General features: G+C 42.8%; 1 protein-coding gene across 6 annotated transcripts in view; it reads left to right on the forward strand.

The window, feature by feature from the left end:
- Positions 1 to 27708, forward strand: part of LOC139753456 (EGFR adapter protein-like) — an 846501-nt gene that overhangs the window by 560360 nt on the left and 258433 nt on the right. For all 6 annotated transcript variants that reach the window (XM_071669991.1, XM_071669989.1, XM_071669992.1 and 3 more), the window contains one exon: positions 21253 to 21399. In XM_071669991.1, the coding sequence (XP_071526092.1) occupies positions 21253 to 21399 (147 nt within the window). The remainder of the gene's footprint in view (positions 1 to 21252; positions 21400 to 27708) is intronic.

Genomic DNA, 27708 nt, shown 5'->3' on the forward strand with positions numbered 1-27708 from the left:
GACCTTCGACGTCCCTCTTTCCCCCCCTTCCTCCTTCGTCGTCGTCTTTAGTATTTGTTATCTCGGCGTCGCTCAACGACGATGAGTCGTTGATACAGGTGTATTACACACGGAAAAAAAAAATGAATGAGTGAGCGCGTTGACCCCCACCTCGTAAAAGATTCAGCGGAGGAGGCATAGATACACACATATATGTTGCCGGAGGGGAAAGAATAGGTTGGGAGGAAAAATATATGTATATATTTCAAGAGAAGTTACTCCCTATGGCAAGGACGAAACTGAGAGGATGAGGACGATTGGCCTGGCCCTTTCGGGTTTGTTGACTGTGTGTGTGTGTGGGTGTGCGTGTGTGTGTGTCTGTGTCGAACGTAGCCGCCTCCCTAGCCAATCCCCCCCTCCTCCAACTCCTCTCCAGTTCTTTCCCCTCCCTCTTCCTTCCTCCTCCACAGAATATAATCCCAAACCCCTCCAGTAACCCCTCCTGAACCTCAACCCGCACTCCCGTGGAGGGAAGAAGGAGGGATTGGAGGGGGGTATCTAAAACTCAGGATGGTAAAGGGTTGGAGGGACAGGGGCTGTGTGTGTGGGGGGGGGCAATGAAACATCCACCTGAGCGATGCCAACAGATATTGCGAGCTAGATGGAAGAATGACTTTTACCGTGCATGAAGGTAGAGGGTGTATATTTTTGGGAAGAGAAAGAAGGGTTGCGATGTACACCCCTTGTTGTTGTGGGTGTACCTGTGAGATGAGGGGGTGAGGGAGGGTTAGGTTGTAGTAGGAGGGGTACAAGAGTGGGTGTATTTGTGTATACGACGAAGTGTAGAATGAAGACAGGAGGGAATATATATATGTTGACTGCATGAGGAAGTATTGGATGAATGCGGGAGTGAGTGTAGGATGAATACAGAAGGGAGTATGAGATGAAGACGGGAGTGTAGGATGAATACATCTGGGTGTATTAGATAAATACAGGAGTGAGTGTAGGATGAATACAGAAGGGAGTATGAGATGAAGACGTGAGTGTAGGATGAATACATCTGGGTGTATTAGATGAATACAGGAGTGAGCCTAGGATGAATACATCTGAGTGTATTAGATGAAGACGTGAGCCTAGGATGAATACATCTGGCTGTATTAGATAAATACGGGAGTGAGTGTAGGATGAATACATCTGGGTGTATTAGATGAATACAGGAGTGAGTGTAGGATGAATACATCTGGCTGTATTAGACGAATACAGGAGTGAGTGTGGGATGAATACATCTGGGTGTATTAGATGAATACAGGCGTGAGTGTGGGATGAATACATCTGGGTGTATTAGATGAAGACGTGAGTGTAGGATGAATACATCTGGGTGTATTAGATGAATACAGGAGTGAGTGTAGGATAAATACATCTGGCTGTATTAGACGAATACAGGAGTGAGTGTGGGATGAATACATCTGGGTGTATTAGATGAATACAGGAGTGAGTGTGGGATGAATACATCTGGGCGTATTAGATGAAGACGTGAGTGTAGGATGAATACATCTGGGTGTATTAGATGAATACAGGAGTGAGTGTAGGATGAATACATCTGGGTGTATTAGATGAATACAGGAGTGAGTGTAGGATGAATACATCTTGGTGTAATAGATGAATACAGGAGTGAGTGTAGGATGAATACATCTGGGCGTATTAGATGAATACAGGAGTGAGTGTAAGATGAATACATCTGGGCGTATTAGATGAATACAGGAGTGAGTGTAGGATGAATACATCTGGGTGTATTAGATGAAGACGTGAGCCTAGGATGAATACATCTAGGTGTATTAGATGAATACAGGAGTGAGTGTGGGATGAATACATCTGGGCGTATTAGATGAAGACGTGAGCCTAGGATGAATACATCTGGGTGTATTAGATGAATACAGGAGTGAGTGTGGGATGAATACATCTGGGTGTATTAGATGAAGACGTGAGTGTAGGATGAATACCTAAAATAAGTGTCTGAACCCACAGTGCACTGACGTCTTGAACCGTTTTAGCGCCTCCCGCGTCTGAGAGTGATCGTCATTGCTTAGTGAGATTATCTGCTGAAATACGATTCGAATAAAACTGCTGATCTGGGTCGTAAGGCTCCCCGGTTTTATTCACATGCCACCCCGCCCGCCCACCGGTGGCAGTGCGCGAGCGAAGCTTTTGGCAAAGCCTTGACGAAGCTTTGGCGAAACTGTGACTAAAACTATTTTTTTTTCATATGTTTTTTTTTTTTTAAGCTTTCGTACTTAATGTGAGGTGGGAACGTCTAACTGTCTTGCTCCAGCTTGATCCACCAGTTTCCCCCTCTCTGTTTCACCACCAGTTTCCTCTCTCTGTTTCACCACCAGTTTCCCCTCTCTGTTTCACCACAGCCTCTCGATGCTTCTGTTGTAGTCTTATTTTCTTCAATTATTGTCTTATTTTCTTCAATTATTGTCTTATTTTCTTCAATTATTGTCTTATTTTCTTCAAATATTGTCTTATTTTCATCAATTAGTGTCTTATTTTCATCAAATATTGTCTTATTTTCTTCAATTATTGTCTTATTTTCTTCAATTATTGTCTTATTTTCTTCCGTTATTGTCTTATTTTCTTCCGTTATTGTCTTATTTTCTTCCATTATTGTCTTATTTTCTTCCAATATTGTCTTATTTTCTTTAAACATCTGACCGTGTCTTCATATGTTTCACATTACGTCACTTTTTTTTTGATATATTTTGTTCACCTATTAAGGACACGTCATTCCTATATCTGGCAGTCCTTTTAACCTGTCTGGGATTTCAGCACGTAATTTGATTCTCTTCGTTACTCATTTAACATATTTACAAAGTTGATGTATGTTTTTATTTTCATCACATACCTTGAATTTTTTTTTATAACACATATACGACACTTTCCACATATTCTTCGCATATCCAACATATCCTCCGTGTGTGTGTGTGTGTATGTGTGTGTGTGTGTGAGTGTGTGTGTGTGTGTGTGTGTGTGTGTGTGTGTGTGTGTGTGTGTGTGTGTGTGTGTGTGTGTGTGTGTGTGCTTGATTCTCTCGTACTATTCCTCTCCGTTTGTATTTTTCTCTTCCCTCGTTGCTTTTATTCTCTCTCTCTCTCTCTCTCTCTCTCTCTCTCTCTCTCTCTCTCTCTCTCTCTCTCTCTCTCTCTCTCTCTCTCTCTCTCATCATCTATCTATCTATCTATCTTTATCTATCTATCTGTCTGTCTATCAATCTCACTTTGATTTCCAGATCCATCCATACCTCATCATTCCTCCTCCTCCTCTTCCTCCTCCTCCTCCTCCTCCTCCTCCTCCTCCTCCTCAGCCCATCCCTCTAGTCCTGTGGTAATCCAGAGGAGGATCACCAGGTTTTAATAAAGTGCCAGGCAGGTCCTGGGGCCCCCTATTGAGCTCCCGAGTTCATAAAAAGGGGGAGGAGGGAGGGATTCAGGGGTTCAGGGGGTGGTGAGAGGAGTGAGATGGGTTAAGGGGTTAAGAGGGGGGTGTAAGGGGTTAAGGGGTTAAGAGGGGGGTTGGGGGGTGTGTGGTGGTCATTTCTAGGGGAGGAGGGAGGTAAAGGGCTGTTAAAGGGAGAAGGGGGGTTAAGTTAGAGGGGGAAGGGGAGTAAGTCTCTGGTGCTTCCTTGGCCACGGTGGAATCCCGTCAGTTTACCCTTCTGGTTGTCCTCACTTGGCCTCCAGCGGTCAAGGGGTCTTTCTCCCGGAACGCCACTGGAGAGAAGCCATCCGACATTTACGGGTTGGCCTCCCCCCCAACTGGATATTAAAAAAAATCTGGTGGGTGTCCACTTTTCTGCGGCGGACGCCTTTTATTTTTTTTTTTTTTTTTTGAAGGCTTCTGGATCTTGGCGGAGGGGAGAGAGAGAGAGAGAGAGAGAGAGAGAGAGAGAGAGAGAGAGAGAGAGAGAGAGAGAGAGAGAAGTAATACTTGGGTTGCGGTCAAGCCACATGATTTAACCCCTTCGAAGGCCAGGCCAAAGGATAGACCATGGTACCCAAGGGCGTTACCTTCGTGCTCAAAGGGTCGTCCTGTCCTGCTCTAAGAGTCGTATTGTCGTGCTCTTAAGGGTCGTACTGTCGTGCTCTAAGAGTCGTATTGTCGTGCTCTAAGGGTCGTCCTGTCGTGCTCTAAGAGTCGTATTGTCGTGCTCTAAGAGTCGTATTGTCGTGCTCTTAAGGGTCGTGCTGTCGTGCTCTAAGGGTCGTACTGTCGTGCTCTAAGGGTCGTGCTGTCGTGCTCTTAAGGGTCGTCCTGTCGTGCTCTAAGGGTCGTCCTGTCGTGCTCTAAGGGTCGTATTGTCGTGCTCTAAGGGTCGTACTGTCGTGCTCTAAGGGTCGTACTGTCGTGCTCTAAGGGTCGTGCTGACACGCTCAGTGGTCGTCTTGTTATACCAATGGAGTTAAGTTTAAGACGGAAGGAATTTGGTTCTTTCCTTAGCTTCACCTTAGCTTCTTCAGCCTTCAGCGTCTCTCCGTGTTAGCTTACTCTGTTGCCAGCAACAGATCTGCATCGTCCATAAAGGAGAAATTTTTATTGATTCTCGTTCCAGAGGACCAGCGTCGTCCCTTCATCCCACAAAACATCCCATTTCCGTAACCAGTCGTCGACAAGTATCTGTTTATGAATCCGGGTTCTGATGGACGAGAGTAAATGTTGAGGAACGCGTCTGAATCCGCAATCAAAACGAAAACGAGAGGGGGGAATCCTTCCGAATCCGTAGTCAGGACTAAAACGAAAACAACAGGGGGGGATCTCCTCTCGAATCCGCAGCCAGTTAGAAAATGAAAACAAAAAGGGGGAATCCGTTCCAATCCACCGGCTGACCTACAGCGTTAGTAAAACAGCAGTTGGCGAGGTAATTTAGGGTTTGTTGCCTCTTCCAGTAGGCTTAACGGCAGTAGCTAAATTGACAATCTCGGACCGTGGAGGGAAAGCCTTCGAGCTCCGCCATGGGTTTAGGGAGATGGCGTGTTGGATCCCTTTCTGGAGAGTTTGGCTTTTATAAGTGTGTCTTTTACCCCAGGTGTTCCAGTCGTCTCAAGCGTAGCAGAGTTCTTGTTTCCAAGATCATGTTTGTGAAAGGTATAACCGTGTACTTGTATGTCATACTGTCTTCATAAGTCTTATGAGGAAATCTGTTCGATTTATTGTATTTCATTTCCGCATCTGAAATGTTTCGTTGTCATTATGCTTTGACGAGGAGAGGTACCGAACACTTTGGGCGAGATTGATCAACATAGTTTAGATTCTTAATAAAGGAAAGTAGATTCTTTAGATTCGAACATTTTGGGCGAGATTGATCAATATAGTTTAGATTCTTTATAAACGAAATTAGATTCTTTAGATTCTCTATAAACGAAAGAGATAAACATCAGCGTTTTGAAGTGTTACGTTGGCCAGTCCCTCGAGACAACCCACCTTGCAGTAGAGCAGTCAGTGAAATCTACTTTTCATCTCTTTATCCATTTATGGAAGACATCACTTTCATGTTCTCTCCGCACTTGTCCTCGATATCTTGGTCCTAAGATACACTGATATCTTTTTGGGAAAGTTCCCTCCAGTAGCTAGTCATTTGCATTTGTGTTCATGGTAGGTTTGTTTGTGTTCATGGTTGTGGTAAACCGCACTTGCTAAGAAAGAAGCCAAAGTTTATTCTTTTATTCCAGTTGTAAAATATTTGTATAAATTATAACAGTCTGGGTTGAAAGAGCTATAGAGTAAAACTGTTTCTTCTTTTATTCCAGTTGTAAGATATATGTTTAAATTATAATAGTTTGTATATGTTTAAATTATAATAGTTTGTATATGTTTAAATTATAATAGTTTGTATATGTTTAAATTAAAATAGTTCGGGTTGAAAGAGTTATAGAGTAAAACTGATCTATGAGTTTTCTCTATATTCTGACATTTTTTTTTTTCTCCCTCTGTATGTTTTTCTGTGTTGGAAAAAATAGAAATTTAATATCTATCGTGACGTGAAGGGGAGCCCCCATTTTTTTTTTCAATGTATCAGTTTTTTAGCATAGCTGAAGCTCATCCTACTACCATAATGGAAGAAAATTTCACAACAGTTTCTCCAGTTATACCAACTTTTTCGTGTTTGAGGATTTTTCTGTCGCATATCTTTTACAGAATTGTTTTGGTGTGTGTATGTGTGTGTGTTCATGCTCGTGACTCCAATACTACAGTGCACCTGTCGTAATTAGCTCATTAACGGGGTTTCTCATCAACACACTTTGCGGTTGACCAACACCCGAACGAAACGGGTCAGCTACACCCCCCGACCCATTTAAACATTTCCCTCCCCCTCCCTTCAAATCCCCACCCCTCCCTTCAAATCCCCACCCCCCCTTCAAATCCCCCCCACCCCTCAATCCCCAGGCCAAGGTTGCTGCTCTTCCCCCATGACGAATACAGAACGACGAGTCGCATCTGCTGGAGTGAGAGGCATTGAGGGTTCATGGCTGATGGTCCGTGAGGAGTTTACATGCTGGCGAACATGTAATGGGAGTTCATGGTTAACGGTCTGTGGACGAGTGTATCTGCTGGCGAACACAGTTAGGTCGTCCTAACCTCCCGATTTGTGTTGGTGGAGACTGGGATAGGGAAAGCAGGAGAAGGAACTCCATGTCAGACGAAGGACCTAAAAGGGAATTAAGGACCTAAGTGTGACCCACCTGCATTGCGGAACGTCCGTGCCGCGTTTTCACTCAGTCGGAAAAAGGAATGGATGAAAAAGAAAATGACGATCATATTTGTAGCAATTGTTAGAAAGAGATTGGAAGAAAAAAAGGTGGGTGGGAAGGGGGTTGGGAACATCTGAAAGATAATTTAAAGTCTCTCTTGCCTTTGAGGAACGCTTTCAAAAACGGTCTGGAAAAGATATATTGGGTCGGGGTGCCCGCTGCCATGGCCATAGCAGCAAGGGGGTTGAAAAATCGCCGATTGTTAATAACTGATTTCTTTTTTTTTTGTACGTTTTTTTGTTTTTTTCAAGCTGCTCTGAGCCAAGAGCTAAGCTTCTCCAACCTGCAAAGAGTAGGCTCGCTCGTCTGTTTTCGACGCTACCCCACTGAGGCAGGACGAGGCGAGAATATATATATATATATATATATATATATATATATATATATGTGTGTGTGTGTGTGTGTGTGTGTGTGTACGTATGTATGTATGTATATATGCCAAATTTATCTAAATTTCCGTTTTTATATGAAATTTAAACCCATTTTTTACAAATATCAGCAAGCCCCCTCCACGTAGAAAGAAAATGGTCTGCATTGTGGAATCAGATGAGTCGGCCATCTTGTCCACAACACCCCCCCCCCTACCCCAACCCCCACACAACCCCACCCAACCCCCCAAACCCCCACCCACACAACCCCACCCACCCCCACAAACCCCCAAACCCCCCAGTCTTGGAGGCGATGGGTAACGGTCGGTCGGTCGGTCGGGCCGGCTCGGCTCAGCCGGACGAGACGATGGGCAAACACCGCACTGTGGACACAGGTCGTGACCCCTTGACCTCTCCTCCGGCCAATAGGGTCATCCCAGGGGCCGACCCCTGACTTTACTCACGAGGGAGGAGGAGGAGGGAGGTGTACTCACGAGGGAGGAGGAGGAGGGAGGTGTACTCACGAGGAGGAGGAGGAGGAGGGAGGTGTACTCACGAGGAGGAGGAGGAGGGAGGTGTACTCACGAGGGAGGAGGAGGAGGAAGGTGTACTCACGAGGGAGGAGGAGGAGGGAGGTGTACTCACGAGGAGGAGGAGGAGGGAGGTGTACTCACGAGGGAGGAGGAGGAGGGAGGTGTACTCACGAGGAGGAGGAGGGAGGTGTACTCACGAGGAGGAGGAGGGAGGTGTACTCACGAGGAGGAGGAGGAGGAGGAAGGTGTACTCACGAGGAGGAGGAGGAGGGAGGTGTACTCACGAGGAGGAGGAGGAGGAGGGAGGTGTACTCACAAGGAGGAGGAGGAGGAGGGAGGTGTACTCACGAGGAGGAGGAGGAGGAGGGAGGTGTACTCACGAGGAGGAGGAGGAGGAGGGAGGTGTACTCACGAGGAGGAGGAGGAGGAGGTGTTTTTTTTGCCAGTGGTGTTGTCGAGATGTTGCGTCGTCGCAAGACTTGATATTTTTTTCTAAGGGCGTCGGTAGTATTGCTGAGTACTGGAGAATGGATCTTTATAAGGTGGTGATGACGTAGGAGCGTCTCCAGGGTCGTGGGTGTGGCGTTGTTGCGTCGCGCTGTTGAAAGACGTGATTTCAGGTCACCGAGTGTAGGTGTCATTGAGGGGGGGATGTCAGTGATTTCTGAGGGTACGGTCGAGAATGGAGATGAATTCAAGAAATTGGCTTCGTTGTTTCGTTTCTTTGTTTCGGCACGTGTTAGAATCTATGTGAATCCAAGAATTTGGCTTCGTTGTTACGTTTCTTTTTTTCGGCATGTTTTAGAGTCTCTGTGAATCCAAGAATTTGGCCTCGTCGTATATTTTTCCACCAAGTTCATATTACACCTCTAGAATACAGACGAATTCAACGATTTGCCCTCATTCATTCATTTTTTTTTTGTAAATAATGACCAACTTCATTTTCTCCGAGTGATTCCTTCCTTCCCCCCGCAGGGTTCATAGCGAGGTAAATGAAGCTGCTTCTCTCTCAATATCCCGTGATGTTCGAACCAGTTTCCTCCAGATTACGTGGGATTTGCTGCTCCCACTCTCACACACATCCCTCCTCCTCGAATCTCTCTCTCTCTCTCTCTCTCTCTCTCTCTCTCTCTCTCTCTCTCTCTCTCTCTCTCTCTCTCTGAGAATTTCTCATCCATCCAAGACTATATAATATTCACCTGAATTTTTTTTATTAACCCTCCTTTTTTTTTTTAGGGGTTGGGTAGGTTTAAGGAAACCTTTGTTTATGTTAGGACAAAGTTTATGATTGAGTATAGGAATCGAATGAGGGAGCTTGTGTGTGTGTGTGTGTGTGTGTGTGTGTGTGTGTGTGTGTGTGTGTGTGTGTGTGTGTGTGTGTGTGTGTGTGTGTGTGTGTGTGTGTGTGTGTGTGTGTGTGTGTATTTACAGAAACAGGGTCACGCTGTTACGATACTAAAAACCCTTTAAAAAGATCCTAAAGCTTTACCGACCCCCCCACCCCCTTTAACCCCCTTAAACACACACACACATACACACACACACACACACATACACACACACACACACACCTACACACACACACCTACCTTGGGCATCACGTCTTGTATCTGATTTGATCTTCAGTGATATTCCATACACCCACCTCACCCTCGCTGCTGGGAGGGTGAGGTGGCAGTTGTTGTTGACTAATGAGGGAGGGAAGGAGGTGTGAGGGCTATTATGTCACTTAACAGGGGAAAAGAAAAGAAGAAAAGAACGTCCCAGGTGGATGCTGGATCTCTCTCTCTCTCTCTCTCTCTCTCTCTCTCTCTCTCTCTCTCTCTCTCTCTCTCTCTCTCTCTCTCTCTCTCTCAGGTGATGGTATTAAGGAAGGGGTGTTGCAGTTAAATCCGTCCATTCCACTTTCACCTCCCACCCCCCAGAGAGCCGTGTGGCGAGGAAAGAACCAATAAGTGCAAATTTGAGATAGGATTATGGAGGGAGCGAGAGGAGGGCCAGGGTATTGCAAGCCTATGATGAAGGTTCATTATTATTATTATTATTATTATTATTATTATTATTATTATTATTATTATTATTATCGTCATTATTATTATTATTATTGTTATTATTGTTATTATTATTATTATTATTATTAATTTTTTTTTTTTTTTTTTTTTATACCTCGTCGCTGTCTCCCGCGTTTGCGAGGTAGCGCAAGGAAACAGACGAAAGAAATGGCCCAACCCCCCCCCCCCCATACACATGTACATACACACGTCCACACACGCAAATATACATACCTACACAGCTTTCCATGGTTTACCCCGGACGCTTCACATGCCTTGATTCAATCCACTGACAGCACGTCAACCCCTGTATACCACATCGCTCCAATTCACTCTATTCCTTGCCCTCCTTTCACCCTCCTGCATGTTCAGGCCCCGATCACACAAAATCCTTTTCACTCCATCTTTCCACCTCCAATTTGGTCTCCCTCTTCTCCTCGTTCCCTCCACCTTATTATTATTATTATTATTATTATTATTATTATTATTATTATTATTATTATTATTATCATCATCATTATTATTATTATCGTCATTATTATTATTATTATTATTATTATTATTATTATTATTATTATTATTAATATTATTATTATCATCGTCATTATTATTATTATTATTGTTATTATTATTATTATTATTATTATTATTATTATTGTTATTATTATTATTATTATTATTATTATTATTATTATTATTATTATTATTATTATTATTTTTATTATTATTATCATTAGTATGTGTTTAAGTGAGAAGGTCCTTTGTTGTGTGGGAAGTAAGGTGTAAAGTCTTACTGTGTTGGATGGGAGGAGAATCCTTCTAGCATGGGTGAGGAGAATTGCTGTGTTTGAATGATGGGACGTTTCCTTGCTTTGTTAGAAGTAAAAGGTGCAATTTTTCCCTTCCTTAGAGGATTAGAGATGAGAAAGAGATCTTCCTATGTTAAAGAGAGAAGATTTCTCCTGCTGTGTTAGACCGAAGGGGGAAAAAATATGTCATTGTAACAGAGGCACGAGGATGTATTCTTGCTGTGTTGGAGGCGGGGAGGCGCTGCCCTACCTCGGTTAGGGTGAGAGAGACAACTCCCCCTGTGTTAAAGAAGGGGGAATTGTTTTCTCGTTCTGTTGGAAGTGAGGTGTGAAAGGGTCTTATTATCCGAGCTACTCACGGTGAGGGTGTTATTAGGTTGCTAGGGGGAGGGGGAAGCGTGAGATGGGTGAGAGGAGGGAGGAGGAGGAGGAGGAGGAGGTTGGGTAAGGGGGAAGGTGGGAGGAGGAGGAAGAGGAGGTTGGGTAAGGGGGAAGGTGGGAGGAGGAGGTTGGGTAAGGGAGAAGGGGGGGAGGAGGAAGAGGTTCGGTAAGGGGAAAGGGAGGAGGAGGAGGAGCAGGGTTGGGTAAGGGGGAAGGGCGGAGGAGGAGAAGGAGGCTGGGTAAGGGGGAAGGTGGGAGGAGGAGGAGGAGGAGGAGGAGGTTGGGTAAGGGGAAAGGAGAAAAGGAGGAGGAGGAGAAAGGAGGAGGAGGAGGAGAAGGGAGGAGGTTATAGAGGTAGGGAGGGGCTGAGAGGGGAGGGGAAGTTATAGAAGAGTGGTGTACTGGGGAGGCTCGTGAATAGAAGAAGGTCGACCATTGCTCTCACCCATATATATATATTATCTGTTTGTTCCTCCAGTAATCATGGGGGGGTCACTGCCCATCACAAGCGCCCACTTCCTCCATTAGGCCAATTACCGACGTCCACAGACGCGTCAGCCATTAGCCCGCAGGATAGGATAATGGGTTAGGGAGGAGGAAGACCTCAGGAGGAGGAGGGAGGAAGACTTGGGTGATGGGGGAGGATTACCATCGGTGGCCAGGGCAAGAGATCGAGCCCCGTGGGGCGAGGTTGAGGGCACCAGAACAATGTTTTGAGGTCCAGCCAGACACTTCACTGGCAGTCAAACGTAATTGCACTGCCAATTAAAAGTTCGTAATGAACTGTGATTGCTGTGTATTGGGTTACCACAAGGTCCTTGTTAAGGGACGACTGTCTGTCTGTCTGTCTGTCTGTCTGTATATATATATATATATATATATTTGTCTGTCTGATTTCGTTCGTGTCTTTGTACTGTATTTGTTTTGTTATTGTGTTCTGTTATTTTCATGGTTATCGATGTGTTATTATCATTTTATTGTCATAGTCGTTGTTCTTGTTGTTATTATTATTATTATTATTATTATTATTATTATTATTATTATTATTATTATTATTATCATTATTGTTATTATTATTATTATTATTATTATTATTATTATTATTATTATTATTTTTATTATTTTTATTATTATTATTATCATTATTATTATTATTATTATTATTATTATTATTATTATTATTATTATTACTATTATTATTACTATTGTTATTGTTGTTAAATCTGTAGTGTTGCTTTACGCTGATTGGTCGTCTCCCCCCACCCCCCTGCTCCTCATTTTCTGTGGCTTTTCATCGTTTTTACTGCGAATGCAATCAACTCAACTCTGCATTTAACGAATATATATATATATATATATATATATATATATATATATATATATATATATATATATATATATATATATATATATATATATATTCAGTATCTACATGCTTCCAGTTTTTGATATTGTCAAACTATGATATTTTTCTTTTCTTTTTATTAGTTTTGTAAATGTCTCGTCTCTTTATCCTCTCCTCCACTTTTATCACATTCCACCTCTCGCCCTGTTATTTATTCTCTCGTATTCACACTTCCCCTTACATTATCCTTTTTGATTATTCTGTACATTCTTATCTTTCATTTTAAGTCTCTTATTTCGCTGTAAGATGTCAACTCATGGTCGCCGTGGCAACGCAAGGGGGGTTACTGGCAACACTTGGTCACCATGGCAACGCAAGGGGGTTACTGGCAACCCTTGGTCGCCATGGCAACGCAAGGGGGTTACTGGCAACCCTTGGTTGCCATGGCAACGCAAGGGGGTTACTGGCAACCCTTGGTCGCCATGGCAACGCAAGGGGGTTACTGGCAACCCTTGGTTGCCATGGCAACGCAAGGGGGTTACTGGCAACCCTTGGTTGCCATGGCAACGCAGCATCGATGCTAATGATGGGAAAAATGGGTGGGGGGGGGATACTGACTGTAGGAAGTAGGCCCCCTACTGATTACCCTCATGTCCTAGTATTAAGGTAACGACTTTGTTACCTACTTACCCTAGTACTAAGGTAACTGTCTAATTAACTACTTACCCTGGTATTAAGGTAACCACCTTGTTACCTACTTACCCTAGTACTAAGGTAACTATCTAGTTAACTACTTACCCTGGTATTAAGGGCACCACCTTGTTACCTACTTACCCTAGTACTAAGGTAACCACCAAGTTAACTACTTACCCAGGCATTAAGGGAACCACCTTGTTACCTACTTACCCTAGTACTAAGGTAACTGTCTAAGTAACTACTTACCCTGGTATTAAGGTAACCACCTTGTTACCTACTTACCCTAGTACTAAGGTAACTGTCTAATTAAATACTTACCCTGGTATTAAGGTAACCACCTTGTTACCTACTTACCCTAGTACCAAGGTAACCACCCTGTTAACTGCATACCCTGGTATTAAGGTAAAACCACCTAGTTACCTACTTACCCTAGTACTTAGGTAACCACCTTGTTAACTACTTACCCTAGTATTAACGTAAAACCACCTAGTTACCTACTTACCCTAGTATTAAGGTAAAACCACCTAGTTACCTACTTACCCTAGTATTAAGGTAAAACCACCTAGTTACCTACTTACCCTAGTATTAAGGTAAAACCACCTGGTTACCTACTTACCCTAGTATTAAGGTAAAACCACCTAGTTACCTACTTACCCTAGTAAGTAGGTAACCCAGAGCGGGTCGTGGGGTGGGGGGGGGATAGAGATAAGCCCCTGTGACCAGAACCCTTACATGAACCCGGGGGAAGTAGTTTGGTGTTCTCCAGCGTAGAGTTTATTTCACCTCTGGGGAGGTTCTGTACTCTCTGGGGTCAAACGCGTGGCCCAGCCCGCTCGACGGGGTGGGGGGGGGGGGGGGATGTCGTCTGATACACCAGGCTGTTGCAAAAGCAAATGTATATATACGTGTCTACCACAACACATTACAACCACGAATACCTGCGTTTATTCGAACGTCCATCCACTCTGATTATTTCGAAGGTGATTAGGTGGTCTGTGTCATTAGAGCGACGTTTTTCAACAGACGCCAGCGCTTTTAACGATCTAGATGAAGGTAATTAGGTGGTCTGTGTCATTAGAGCGACGGTTTTCAACAGACGCCAGCGCTTTTAACGATCTAGATGAAGGTAATTAGGTGGACTGTGTCATTAGGGCGACGTTTTCCAACAGACGACAGAACCACTTAATCACTGGAGTGATGATGATCATTCACGAGATGTGATCAATCCGTAGTTCCCCCCCGTAGGCCTAAGGCACAGTGGATTGTCTGTCTGTCTGTCTGTCTGGCCCCTCTCCCACCAACCCACCAACCCATCCACGAATGAGTCACGTGAGCGACCTAACACTGAAGAGCCGGCCCAGATGTTGGACGTGTGATTACCTGTTTTCTTAATGGCTTGTTTGTACTGTGAGGGGAGAGAGAGGGGGAGCTGTACATACTTGTAAGGGGCGCCCGCGCCCCCCCATCTCTTGTAGGTTCTTTGGTATACAACTTGAATTCGTGTGTGTGTGTGTGTGTGTTTGTTTGTGTGTCGTGTGTGTGTGTGTGTGTGTGTGTTTGTGTGTGTGTGTGTGTTTGTGTGTGTGTGTGTGTGTGTGTATGTGTGTGTGTGTTTGTTTCAGTATGCATGTGTGTGTTTCAGTATGTATGTGTGTATTTGCCAGTGTGTCTGTTGCGTTTCATGTGTACTTATGTTTTTTGTACACATGTACGTATTCTATGTATGTGCGTGTTTGTGTGTATATGTACGATTAGATGTGTAGACACGTTCTCCATATGTATGTGTGAGGTAGATGGAAGGAGGTGCTCCATCACGTTAGCAGAGAGAGGTAATACGATGGAGATGTCACTGGAGGGAGGTAAATAAGATGGAAATATGCATAGCTACGTTATCCGTTAGTTTGTAGATATCAGTCGACCAATCACACGCTGTCATCCAAACGACCAATTCAATCACCCAACCACTCTTTAGGGGGTAGTCACTCATCCCGCTGGTGACGTCATTCGTTGTGTCGCTCCCCAGCGTCACAGTGGGGGGAGGAGAGGAGAGAAGGAGGCGACTCAGTCCAGAATTCCGTTAAAGAACTGTTAAGGGGAAACTTCGAAAAAAAGGCTTCTTGTGGCGCGCGTAAGAATGAGACAAGTATTGGAGTATTGGTGTCAGAGATGCCGCGCCCAGGGTCTCTGAGAGTTGCCAGGCGAACGAGTGGATAGATAGATAGAGAGATAGATAGATAGATAGGTGGATAGATAGATTGACACATAGATAGATACGTATTTTGGCGGATAGCTGGATAAGTTTGTAAAGGGTAAACAGACAGGCAGACGGACAAGAAGATATACATAGACAGAAAAAGAAACAGATAGATAGATAGATGAAAAGATAGATAGATACCTGAGCAGACAGGCAAGATAGACAAATAGATTTATGGAGAATTATATCTAATCATAATTTTGATTACTAAAGACATTTGAAGACAATCATCAGTTTCAAACCCCATAGCTGGTTGGTAGTGGGGTCCGTGGCAATCTTCACCAGCTGATAGTGAGGGTCGGGGGGAAGGTGAGGTTTGATAGTGAACAGTGAGAAGGTTATATGGTGAATAGTTTGAAAACATTGGGAAAAAGGATAAGGATGAAGTGAGTGTGACTTAGTCTTTTGACCAGAGATCAGCAGAATTTGGATTTAATCATTTTAGATATCAGGGGAATTTGGATTTAATCATTTTAGATATCAGGGGAATTTGGATTTAATCATTGTAGATATCAGGTGAATTTGGATTTGATCATTTTAGATGTCAGGGGAATTTGGATTTAATCATTTTAGATGTCAGGGGAATTTGGATTTAATCATTTTAGATATCAGGGGAATTTGGATTTAATCATTGTAGATATCAGGGGAATTTGGATTTGATCATTTTAGATATCAGGGGAATTTGGATTTAATCATTTTAGATGTCAGGGGAATTTGGATTTGATTATTTGTTTGGAAACAAACTTACAAAGACACGGTAAGTGGTCAGAAATGTGTAGATAAGAAACAGTGACATGGTGTATGCGTTCGTCCATCATAATATTTTAAACAAATCCAAGGGGCGTATCTAGGGTAAATGACGCCCATGGCAAGCATTAAAATTGCGCCCCTGGCTTGATTAAAAAATGTACATGCAGTGGATGTGTATAAAAATATACACAGTGTAATTATAAACTGTTGAAGAGTTAGGCCAAACTCAAATTTATATAAACTCTTCAAGACTTAAAGACTTATTTTGATCACAATTGTAACGTAGAAGCGGCAATGCAACTTATAACAGCAAAATTTCACTGTAGTTCAGATTTAGGTTATTTCTTTTTATCTCACAGAACCAAACAGTTAAGAATGTCAATCGGGTAGCATATGTTAGAAGGCAAACCCTGTTGAGTGGCGTCTCTCTTTAAAGTGGTGCTCAAGGCACCGGCTCTACCTGCCCATACCCTAGTCATGCCACTGAGTTACATATCTGTCCAGTTTTGTACGATATGTACTTTTTTACAGGTATCATCTGCTTATAGACTTTCAATTATCTCATCAATTGGTAATACAGATTTCTGTCGCCAAGTATATTGTGCAATTTAAGGAAATCATTCAACTTTTTGAAGTGAATGTAAGCAGCTTTTAACGAGTTACCCATCCAATATTCCCGTTTTCGACCATTAACCGAATATAAGAAAACCAGTACATTGCATATGGGTAACTGAAGAATACTCACGGGGTATAATTTCTAGTTTTATTAGATGTTATATTGTTACGAACTCACCACTTATTCAGGCAAGGTCGCCAGTAACATGTATGTTACAAGTACTATACTGATCCTTTTCTTGCAAGGACGTTATAGATTTGTTGTTTTCACAACGGGATAACATAATCATAAAGTTATGGGATTGAATTAAAGACCAGCATTACATTAAATCTACTTATAATGAAAGAATTCAAGAGTACAAAGATAGGCACATAAATCAGGCATGAATCATTTACGTTAACACTGAACATGAGTTTAACATTGAACACGAGTTAATATTGAACATGAGTTAACATTGAACATGAGTTAACATTCCAGATAAGATTTCAAGCTAGGAGATCTCTTTTCTGTATGACACTTTGTTCGATAACATTACACTTAGTTGGACGTGACGTGACACAGTATACATCATCGTTACACTTAACTAAACCTGATGTAACACAGTAAACACTTAGCTAAACCTGACGTGACACAGTAGTAACGGGCTTACAGCACAGCACTCGAGTAACGGGCTTACAGCAGTAACGGCTTACAGCACAGCAGGGCTTACAGCAGGGGGGGGACAACACTTACCTCGCTGGGCTAGAGAGAGAGAGGAATCAAATCTCAGCGGGTGTAGTGGGTATTTATTACAAAGATAGGCACATTAATCAGGCATGAATCATTTACGTTAACACTGAACATGAGTTTAACATTGAACACGAGTTAATATTGAACATGAGTTAACATTGAACATGCGTTAACATTCCAGATAAGATTTCAAGCCAGGAGATCTCTTTCCTATATGACACTTTGTTCGATAACATTACACTTAGTTAGACCTAAGTGTAACAACGCTATACAACGCTACCCTTGATTGGCTATGGAACTAAGAGCAATTCTGATTGGTTGGAGGGTCCCAAGAGTCTCGGCGTCGTCACACTCTCCTTGATCCTTTTTGCGAGCGTCAGCAGCGATGACATATGGTGGTGAAATACCCCGCAGCTGACCCCACGCCTGGACCTGGCGCCTCTGATTCATACGAACATGTATGTGGGCACACACACACCATGTTCGTAACAATATGTTGTGGTATTCTTGATAATAGTATCTTGTTCCCTTCATTTTGTATGACGAAATTAACCTAATATTAATATCACAGGCATGAATGAAATTGATATCCCACCCAGAGACTGGTTTTTTCTTTTTTTTTTCAATGTTTGTGAATCAAATGTATGCTCACACCTGACTTCATTCGGCAAATGGATAATCCTCTCTCTCTCTCTCTCTCTCTCTCTCTCTCTCTCTCTCTCTCTCTCTCTCTCTCTCTCTCTCTCTCTCTCTTGTGCTTGTATAATTTTTACGCTCTCTCTCTCTCTCTCTCTCTCTCTCTCTCTCTCTCTCTCTCTCTCTCTCTCTCTCTCTCTCTCCTGTGCTTGTATAATTTTTACGCTCTCTCTCTCTCTCTCTCTCTCTCTCTCTCTCTCTCTCTCTCTCTCTCTCTCTCTCTCTCTCTCTCTCTCTCTCTCGTGTGCTCGCATATCTTTTTTTACGTAATAATAATTTCTCTGTACCTATTTGTTCAGTACGGGTAGAGAGTTCTACACTTGCAAGGGGGAGGATACCGTCTCTTGAACTTCCTCTGCCATCAATACAACTTCGTAAACCTCCTTTGTGCTCTCCCCACACTCACGATCTCCTCACTCAATTTATCCCATGCCTTCACTACTCGTATACCTTAAAAAAGTGCCTCTAACTACACTATCCCTGTATGTATGCATGTGTGTGTGTGCGTGTGTTGTGTAATTACTTTCGTGTGTGTGTGTGTGTGTGTGTGTGTGTGTGTGTGTGTGTGTGTTGCAACCCCTGATCGCCCTTTTCCCCTACCTAAGTCATCCCAAATCCACCTCTCCTATACACATTGTACACTGCTGTAGTTTCGATCACTCCGTCTAAATAATTTTTTTTTTTCCCCCTCTGTCACTTTTTATTAATAATACAGCGGGAACAATTGACTCCGCCTGTTAATTAAACTGATATTATTAGATTGAATAATTTAATGAGTATGATTAAAAGCGAATAATTAGATCGCAATTACTTTATAATATTCACGTGCTCCAAACTTTGCAACCTCAATTTTCATTTAGCTCAACAACTGAGGTAATTTAAATGCCCTTCATTCGGTGAGACAGCTTTTTAAACGCCGAAATAATGTTAGAGTGTTTATTGGTCCTGACAGACTACCTCAATCCTCTTTATAACGAAAAAAAAGCCAATTTCACCTCTCCGTACAATCAACATAATGATGATTATGGTTGAATTTGTTTTAAAATATGTCTCATTCTTCCTCGACCCTTTTTTTTTTATTATTATTATTATTATTGGTAAATAAATGAATTATTATTACGAGGGGGGCGCGTGGTAGTGTCATCAGCCGCCGGTAGATGACTCTGTTGTGTCAGTCTTCAATCTCTCCCAAAGTGATCCCAGCTTCGTCGGGTTTCCGCTAAGAACCTCCCGTTATTTTCGCCCGAATCGAACGCGTTCCGGTCCGCGCCTGCAACCTCTGGTGTCTCGTGGGGGGGAGTCGAAGGAGTGTATTCTGAAGATGGACCTTGATAATGTTGAGATTTTGTGTGGGTTTAGCCCATTGCACCGCGTGACTCCATGCTGCCGGCAAAAGTGTGAAAACTGTGCTGGATAACGCGAGGTAAAAAGGTTTGCCCAAATGGGATTTTGATATCATTTGGGATGGATTGGTATGCATAGGGATTGCTATTGGCTTGATATCTATAGGGATTGGTATCGATAGGGATTGATATCCAAAGACATCGATATTTTTTTTTAAGGATTGGTGTGTCAGTAGGGATTTGAGATTCGTGGGATCGGTGTCTTACAGGAGTTGATATCGAGTGGAATTTATATTGATGGGGATTGATATCGGTATCGATTAGCATCCATAGGATTGATATCAATGGGGCGTTGAGATTCACAGGGATTGATATCCTTTGGGTCTGTTATCAGTAGGGATTGATATCAATGGGGAGTTGAGATTCACAGGGATTGATATCCTTTGGGTCTGTTATCAGTAGGGATTGATATCATGAGGGAGATATCCATAGGGATTGGTATGGTTAGGGATAGATATTTATTGGGATTTATAGTGATTGATGTCCCAGAAGGCGTGATGTTCACTAGGATTCGTAAGCAGTGGCTCCATGGCATGCCCTTGAATACATGGCTTCGAATCCATTGGCACAACCTGTTCGATCATCATAGTTCATATAGTTGATAATATTATTATTATTATTCTTATTATTATTATTGTTATTGTGGTTGTTGTTATTATTATTATTATTATTATTATTATTATTATTATTGTTATTATTATTATTATTATTATTATTATTGTTGTTGTTGTTATTATTATTGTTATTATTATTTATTATTGTTATTATTATTATTATTATTATTATTATTATTATTATTATTATTATTATTATTAATATTATTAATATTATTATTATCATTGTTGTTGTTATTATTAGTATCATTATTTTTTTTTTTTTTCATACTATTCGCCATTTCCCGCGATAGCGAGGTAGCGTTATGAACAGAGGACTGGGCCTTTGAGGGAATATCCTCACCTGGCCCCCTTCTCTGTTACTTCTTTTGGAAAATTAAAAAAAAAAATGAGAGGGGAGGATTTCCAGCCCCCCGCTCCCTTCCCTTTTAGTCGCCTTCTACGACACGCAGGGAATACGTGGGAAGTATTCTTTCTCCCCTATCCCCAGGGATATTAATATTATCCCCAGGGATAATAATATTATTATTATTATTATTATTATTATTATTATTATTATTATTGTTATTATTATTATTATTATTAATATTATTAATATTATTATTATCATTGTTGTTGTTATTATTAGTATCATTATTATTATTAACATTATTATTATTATTATTATTATTATTATTATTATTATTATTATTATTATTATTGTTGTTGTTGTTGTTATTATTATTGTTATTATTATTTATTATTGTTATTATTATTATTATTATTATTATTATTATTATTGTTATTATTATTATTATTATTATTATTATTATTATTATTATTATTAATATTATTAATATTATTATTATCATTGTTGTTGTTATTATTATCATTATTATTATTATTATTATTATTATTATTATTATTATTATTATTATTATTATTGTTGTTGTTGTTGTTGCTGTTATTATTATTATTATTATTATTATTATTATTATTATTATTATTATTTATTAATAATAATAATAATGATAATAGTAATAATATGTACTTAAGTCAGTATACAATGTGACATGCCCCATTCTATAAATTTTGATTAGATTTCTAGTAGGACGACACATTGCTAAGCTAACAGAATGCCGTGAGTGCCGGCTTTTTGGCCCGACAGTCCCACAGTCACACTCCCAAACCATCAGTTGACGGGTACAGGGAAGGAACTGACCGTCGATTTCTCCTGTTGCAGACGGTGTATATGGCCCACGCCCTGAGGAGAATCAGCTACGCCACCTGTGACCCGGAGCACCGACAGTTCAGCTTTCTGGCGCGGGAACCGAAGGGTCATTTCTCTCTCCAGTACTGTCACGCCTTCCTAACCCACACTCCAGACCAGGTAAGCTCAACTAGACCGTCAATTGGTGTCACAAGTCTCGAACTTTGGCCAAGACGTGGAACCTCCTCATGTTCCAAGGCTCATGTTCCCACCCTTCCTCGTGTTCCCCTTCCTCATGTTCCCCTTCCTCATGTTCCCCTTCCTCAGCATTTTCTTTTCCTTCGTTTAATCTTGGACGAGCTTAATTCCCACAGCCTTGTTGTGTCGTTGACGTAGTGATTTTAATCGTGCCGTGACGCGATCCTCATCTGTATTTGTGTGTTATGGAATGTTCTTCCAAGATCATGACGCATGAATGACGCATGAATGACATGGTGTGTCTTTGCGGTCATGGAAGACGATAAGACAGACTGTCTCCATACAGTACTGATGTATATGGTAGAAGTTCTCTCTCTCTCTCTCTCTCTCTCTCTCTCTCTCTCTCTCTCTCTCTCTCTCTCCCCTTTTCTCTTAGTGACCACCACCTCACCCACCCACTGATGTTGTGACCCTCAGTACTGCATCAGTGACCTCACCCACCCACTGATGTTGTGACCGACCCCCCCAGTACTGCGTCAGTGACCCCCAGTACTACGTCAGTGACCCCCCCCCCTGGCAGTACAGACTCATATGACCCCAGTGTTGCATCATTGACCCTTTAGGCAGTACGTGCATGACCTCCGGCGCCGCACCAGTGACCCCTGGCACTTCTTCAGTGACTCATGGCACTGCATCAGTGACCCCCGGCACTGCATCAGTAACCTCAAGCCATACAACTCAGATACCCTACAATGCGTCATGAAACCAATACCAGAGTAGAAACCTGGTGGTTTCTACGTCACTAATGCCCCATGTCCTCTTCTGGTTGAAAACTGGTTTTCACAGAAGAGAGAAAGAAAAAAAAAAGGGGGGGAAAATAAACAGAAAAAAAAAAAAACGCAAGACAATCCAAACAGGGGAGTCCATTAAACCTCGTCCATTACCCACACTTATGACGCCAAGGTAGAGATTATAAAAGATTCAGTTGTAAATTGTTGGCTTCTGTTAAGTCGCGCCATTAGCATGGGTCTTAAAGTGCAGCGCGAGATAGGGAAGGGAGCTTCCGTGTGGGCAGGTGATGGTGGTAGTGATGATGATGGTGATGATAGTGATGATGATGATGGTGATGGTAGTGATGATGATGGTGATGATAGTGATGATGATGATGGTGATGGTAGTGATGATGATGGTGATGGTAGTGATGATGATGGTGATGGTAGTGATGATGATGATGATGGTGGTAGTGATGATGATGATGATGATGGTGGTGGTGGTGGTGAGGCTGAAGAACGTTGGTTGCTTGTGACGACGGGGATGGTGGGTTTGTTTGAAGTGGGTGGTGATGTATTATAGATGAGAGGGTTTTTTTGGTGGTTTTGGTGTGATCCGGTTGTGAATGGTGAGGTGGACGATGGTGTTTGTACGACGGGTGGTCAGAGGAGGGAAAAGAATGATAGTGTGTGTGTGTGTGTGTGTGTGTGTGTGGGTGGGTGGGTGTCTGTGTGGGTGGGTAGGTTTAATGATGATGATAGTAATGATGGTTGTAATGAAGATGTTTAGGTTGCTGATGATGCAAGTGAAGGTGCCAAGGGTTTGTTCATGATACTGGTGAAGGTGACAGAGTTGATCGTTTTGCCGGTGAAGATGGCAGGGTTAGTGGTGATAGTGGTGAAGGTGAAAGGGTTGATGGTGATCCTAATGATGATGATATAGTGAGTGGTGATCATGTTAATAGTGGTAATGGTGAAAACATTCAGTGGACAAGATGCTAATGGTGATATTGGTGACGAGAGAGATTAGTGGCGTCACAGTGACAGTGATGGTGATGCACTATTGATTGTGGTGATAGTGACTATTATAATGTCTCATACAGAGACAATGAGTGATGGCAACAGGTATGTTCACTGGTTCCATTGTATAATGAGTGACAGTGCTTCTAAAACTGGCATTTAGAATCTTATATTTTGATCAAGGAGGTTATTATGGCTGATATGGAATTAGTGTTTCATCCAATTCAAGTATTTACGTCTGCCATCAAACAAGATAAATCTTCTCTTCCAGTACCACTGTATAAATAGACTTGAATCCTTCTGGCGTTCATTTCTCTTAGACTTGCTTTCCTCTTGTGTTCATTTCTCCTACCGTTGGTTTCATGTGGCGTTCAATACTCCTGGTGTCGATATCTCCCGCCACTGATTCCTTCTTCTAAGTTGATTTCCTCTGGCCTTGGTTCCCCCCCCTGCCCTCGATTCCCACCTTGTCCTCAATTACCACGAAAAAGCGTCACTAGCCGTAGAAACCATCAACCCAGAGCCAAAATAACGCCAGCAAGAACCTCTTTCAGTCGACAAAACCTCTCATCCATCTTGGGGTCAGAGGTGGTGGCATCATCAACAAGTCTAATGATGTTGTTGCCTTCGCCAGTAAAACATTGCGCCGCGCTGGGCAAAATATCCCGACATGATCTCCTAATATTCAGGTGTGTCGGCTGGGGCTGTCAGTCACCGAGTTGATGACGTAAGAAAAGAAAAAAATCAAGAGTGCGATATCTCGCAGCTTATTGGCCATGCGGTGGAGGATGGGTGGGACCTTAAATGCTCTTCTCTCTCTTGATTGGTAGGTATGGCGTCGAGGGGTGTGGCTACAAGGCTAGGGGGGAGTTCTACATTCTATAGACGATTTAGGATGATTTAGAACGCTGGGAACTGGAGTTCTGTCTGTTTACCATTCGGGGCTACCATTGCGAACTCTTGTCCCTAACTGCTGAGAGCAGCGAGCAAAAAGGAGTGGGGCTAAAGATGTGTAATAAGCGTGCAAGATAATGACCCGGCTCGATAATTACCTCTCCTCTGGCAGCAAAAACCAAGATGGCTGCGGTCGTGATGCCATAACACTGTCAATGATTTTATGGTTTACTGCAGCATTGGCCCTAATTTTTTTTTTGGGTGGGGGGGGGCCTTGTTCTTGTTGCGGTCTCGTAATAGCCCTCGCTTCGTTATGAGGGTAGTAGCTCGTTCGGAGCCTCATTCTGCGGTCGTTAAGGCTATAAAATCTGCCACGGTGATGTCCAGGGTGTTATCTGTGTGCCCGCCGAGGAGATGATAACAAGGTTTCAAGTTGAATATATATTTTTTTTAAAAGCATATATTATGCAGATTTTGTTTAGTGATCGTATACATTATACTGCCCGGCTGCAAATGTTGTTAAGTACAGAATGTTAGATTAAAGAAAAAAATATTAGACTTCGTGTATATATATATATATATATATATATATATATATATATATATATATATATATATATATGAAAGTGTGTGTGTTTGTGTGTGTGTGTGTGTGTGTTTGTGTGTGTGTGTTTGTGTGTGTGTGTGTGTGTGTGTGTGTGTGTGTGTGTGTGTGTGTGTGTGTGTGTGTGTGGGCTTATCACCTCTACAGTCAAAAATGTAAGGTAACAAATAACATACACAGGAAAAACTCCAGTCCGTGTGGAGTTGATTAAGCAAAGTTTAACGAACTAGGTCATAACAGGTCGACTGTAAAGGAGTCTTGCCCATTTGACCTGTTGTGACGTGACGTGTCAATCAGGTATGTAAAGGGACCTTAACACAGTCGACCTGTTATGACCTGTTACCTTACCTCTCTTGTCTTATCCGCGGCAGTTTTACGCAAGCTCTCTCTTTCCAGCGGTTTGTGCAGCAAAAAACTGCGCTACTTCGAGTAGTAGGGAAAGGTGGACTCCTTTGGAGTTCAGCGCTCTGACAAAGCTGTACCTCCACTAATACAACCTCGCCAAAGGTAACGCTTCACCCGTGGTGTAACTTGCTGTAGGCGGCGTCCGGTAGCACCTGTGCATATATATATATATATATATATATATATATATATATATATATATATATATATATATATTTATCCCTGGGGATAGGGGAGAAAGAATACTTCCCACGTATTCCCTGCGTGTCGTAGAAGGCGACTAAAAGGGAAGGGAGCGGGGGGCTGGAAATCCTCCCCTCTCATTTTTTTATTTTAATTTTCCAAAAGAAGGAACAGAGAAGGGGGCCAGGTGAGGGTATTCCCTCAAAGGCCCAGTCCTCTGTTCTTAACGCTACCTCGCTATCGCGGGAAATGGCGAATAGTATGAAAAAAAAAAAAAAATATATATATATATATATATATATATATATATATATATATATATATATATATATATATATATATATATATCGTGAGAGACGAGGACAGACGGAAGCCACTGTGACTTGAGGTGGTGGCCAAAACAGACGGATGGAACAGAGTTGAACAGCAGTTGGAGACTCCGCCTCCTTGAGGTTATCGTGTTTGAAACGGAGCAAAGTCTGTTGGTAGGAAGGTAAACGGAGGTAAGCCAACGGTAGCAACAGTCGGATCCTTAGTTAACATTGAGGCTTAACGCTGTGTCCACCGGGAGACAGGACAAGCCTAGAGTGTAAGGATTAGACAACTGGATCTCGCAGGCTCGGAAGGCTGGGTGATATACGACCATCAAAAAACGTCTCTCTCGTTGCGGAGAAGATGAGAAGAGATAAGCAGGCAGCGGCAGGATCCGGGTCCCGGGGAAGAGAGAGAGAGAGAGAGAGAGAGAGAGAGAGAGAGAGAGAGAGAGAGAGAGAGAGAGAGAGAGAGAGACCTAGTGAACAGTAGCTGAGGAAACCATCTCACACACGTGTGTCTTGTCTCTCTCTCTCCCTTCCCACCCCCAAAGCTTTGCTTGACCCACCAAACACTAAAGGTTATGGCGGATTCAAAGGATCCACGAGAGAGAGAGAGAGAGAGAGAGAGAGAGAGAGAGAGAGAGAGAGAGAGAGAGAGAGAGAGAGAATAAAAGTGGGTAGGAGACACCACCACTCACCCACCGCCCCCTCCTCTCTGTTAATGAGGGTGTTATCAGGCTCACCCCAGGATCCGATGTTCTTGTGCTAATCAGTCGAGGTCTTCGGGAGTCGCCAGGCCAAGCTGTGTCCAGGGAGGAGGACGGAGTTCGTCGCGAACGGCAACTGTTTATCATTATTAGCGAGAGACTCGCCCGCGTAACACGGTAGCGGACGACCAATTATTCCCGTACATTTCGACCATTTCAGATTGGAGCGGACTTTAAAGGGACGAGGCGAAAGGGGTGAAAGAGACACTTAAAGGGTCGAACAAGCGAGGTTCCACCTGGCGCGGTGGGGTGGAGGGAAGGATGCGGTTTGGAGCCTTGTGCAAGGCGGAGGGAGGGGCGAGTCGCTCTTATCTGCTGCCGTCTTCCCAGACGGGTCCTGGATCGGCGAGAGGGGTCATGGATCGGCGAGGAGAAGACCCAGGTCCTCATATATTTGGATGATGCGACGATCGTCGTAAGCGTTACAGAGTCGTAGGCGTTACAGGTTCGTAGGCGTTACAGAGCCAGTGACGAAATTCCGCTCACTCGCTCGCCTGCTGAAGGGTAAACTACAAGGATTTTGTAACCCTTCGTTCCAGTCACCTCAGCCCTGTACTTTCTCACGATCCTTCTTCTCCATTTGCGTCCAGGAAGAGAGAAGGAGTTTCACTTACCTCAGGAACGCTGTAATGTCGCCTGTATCCGTGTAATTAGATCACAGGTACACGAAAAGAAGCTGATTTAATTTCGTTTCAAGAACGCAAGTCCAGCGAACGAATTCGTGCTTGGATGAGCGAAGTCTTCTGCTCTTTAGTTCAATGGTATGCTGGAGAAAAATTGGCTGAACGTGATATTGCAGATATGTTGGTATTGTTGGTACGGTGGTGAGGGAGAGAGGAGGGGGGAAAAAGGATGAATATCGACCAAACTTGAATATTTGGAATTGGTTGTTTGTTCCATGATCGCCAAGAGCTTGACGAGGGTTTGTCTTAGGCACAGAAAACAGTGGAGTTGGCAGGCAGGTCGGGAGCACTTAAGTCATTCTGTGTTGTCAGTTCATAAACCGCAAACTAATTTAAGAGTTATTACCAACTGACAGAACAATCAGGTCTTCTTGCTCTGCCCTGATTGTCTTTCCCCTCCTCCTTCCTTTCTCATTCTGTTCCTCTTTCACTCCTCCACTCCCCGTCCCTCTCTCATTCTTCCTCTTTATCTCATTTTCCTCCTCATTTTGTTATCGCGTCTTCGACCACCTCTCGCAGAGTTGAGACGCCCTGAGGTTGACTCCCTCCCTTGGTTCGTCGACTCGATGTCGCATTTCTTCCCGACTTTGTGAGTTAAACTCAGTAACTCCACCACATCCTCGCTTCTCCTGCTCCCTTTTATGGGTTGGA

The sequence above is a fragment of the Panulirus ornatus genome, chromosome 14 (genome assembly GCF_036320965.1).
Source record: "Panulirus ornatus isolate Po-2019 chromosome 14, ASM3632096v1, whole genome shotgun sequence".
Taxonomy (NCBI): domain Eukaryota; kingdom Metazoa; phylum Arthropoda; class Malacostraca; order Decapoda; family Palinuridae; genus Panulirus; species Panulirus ornatus.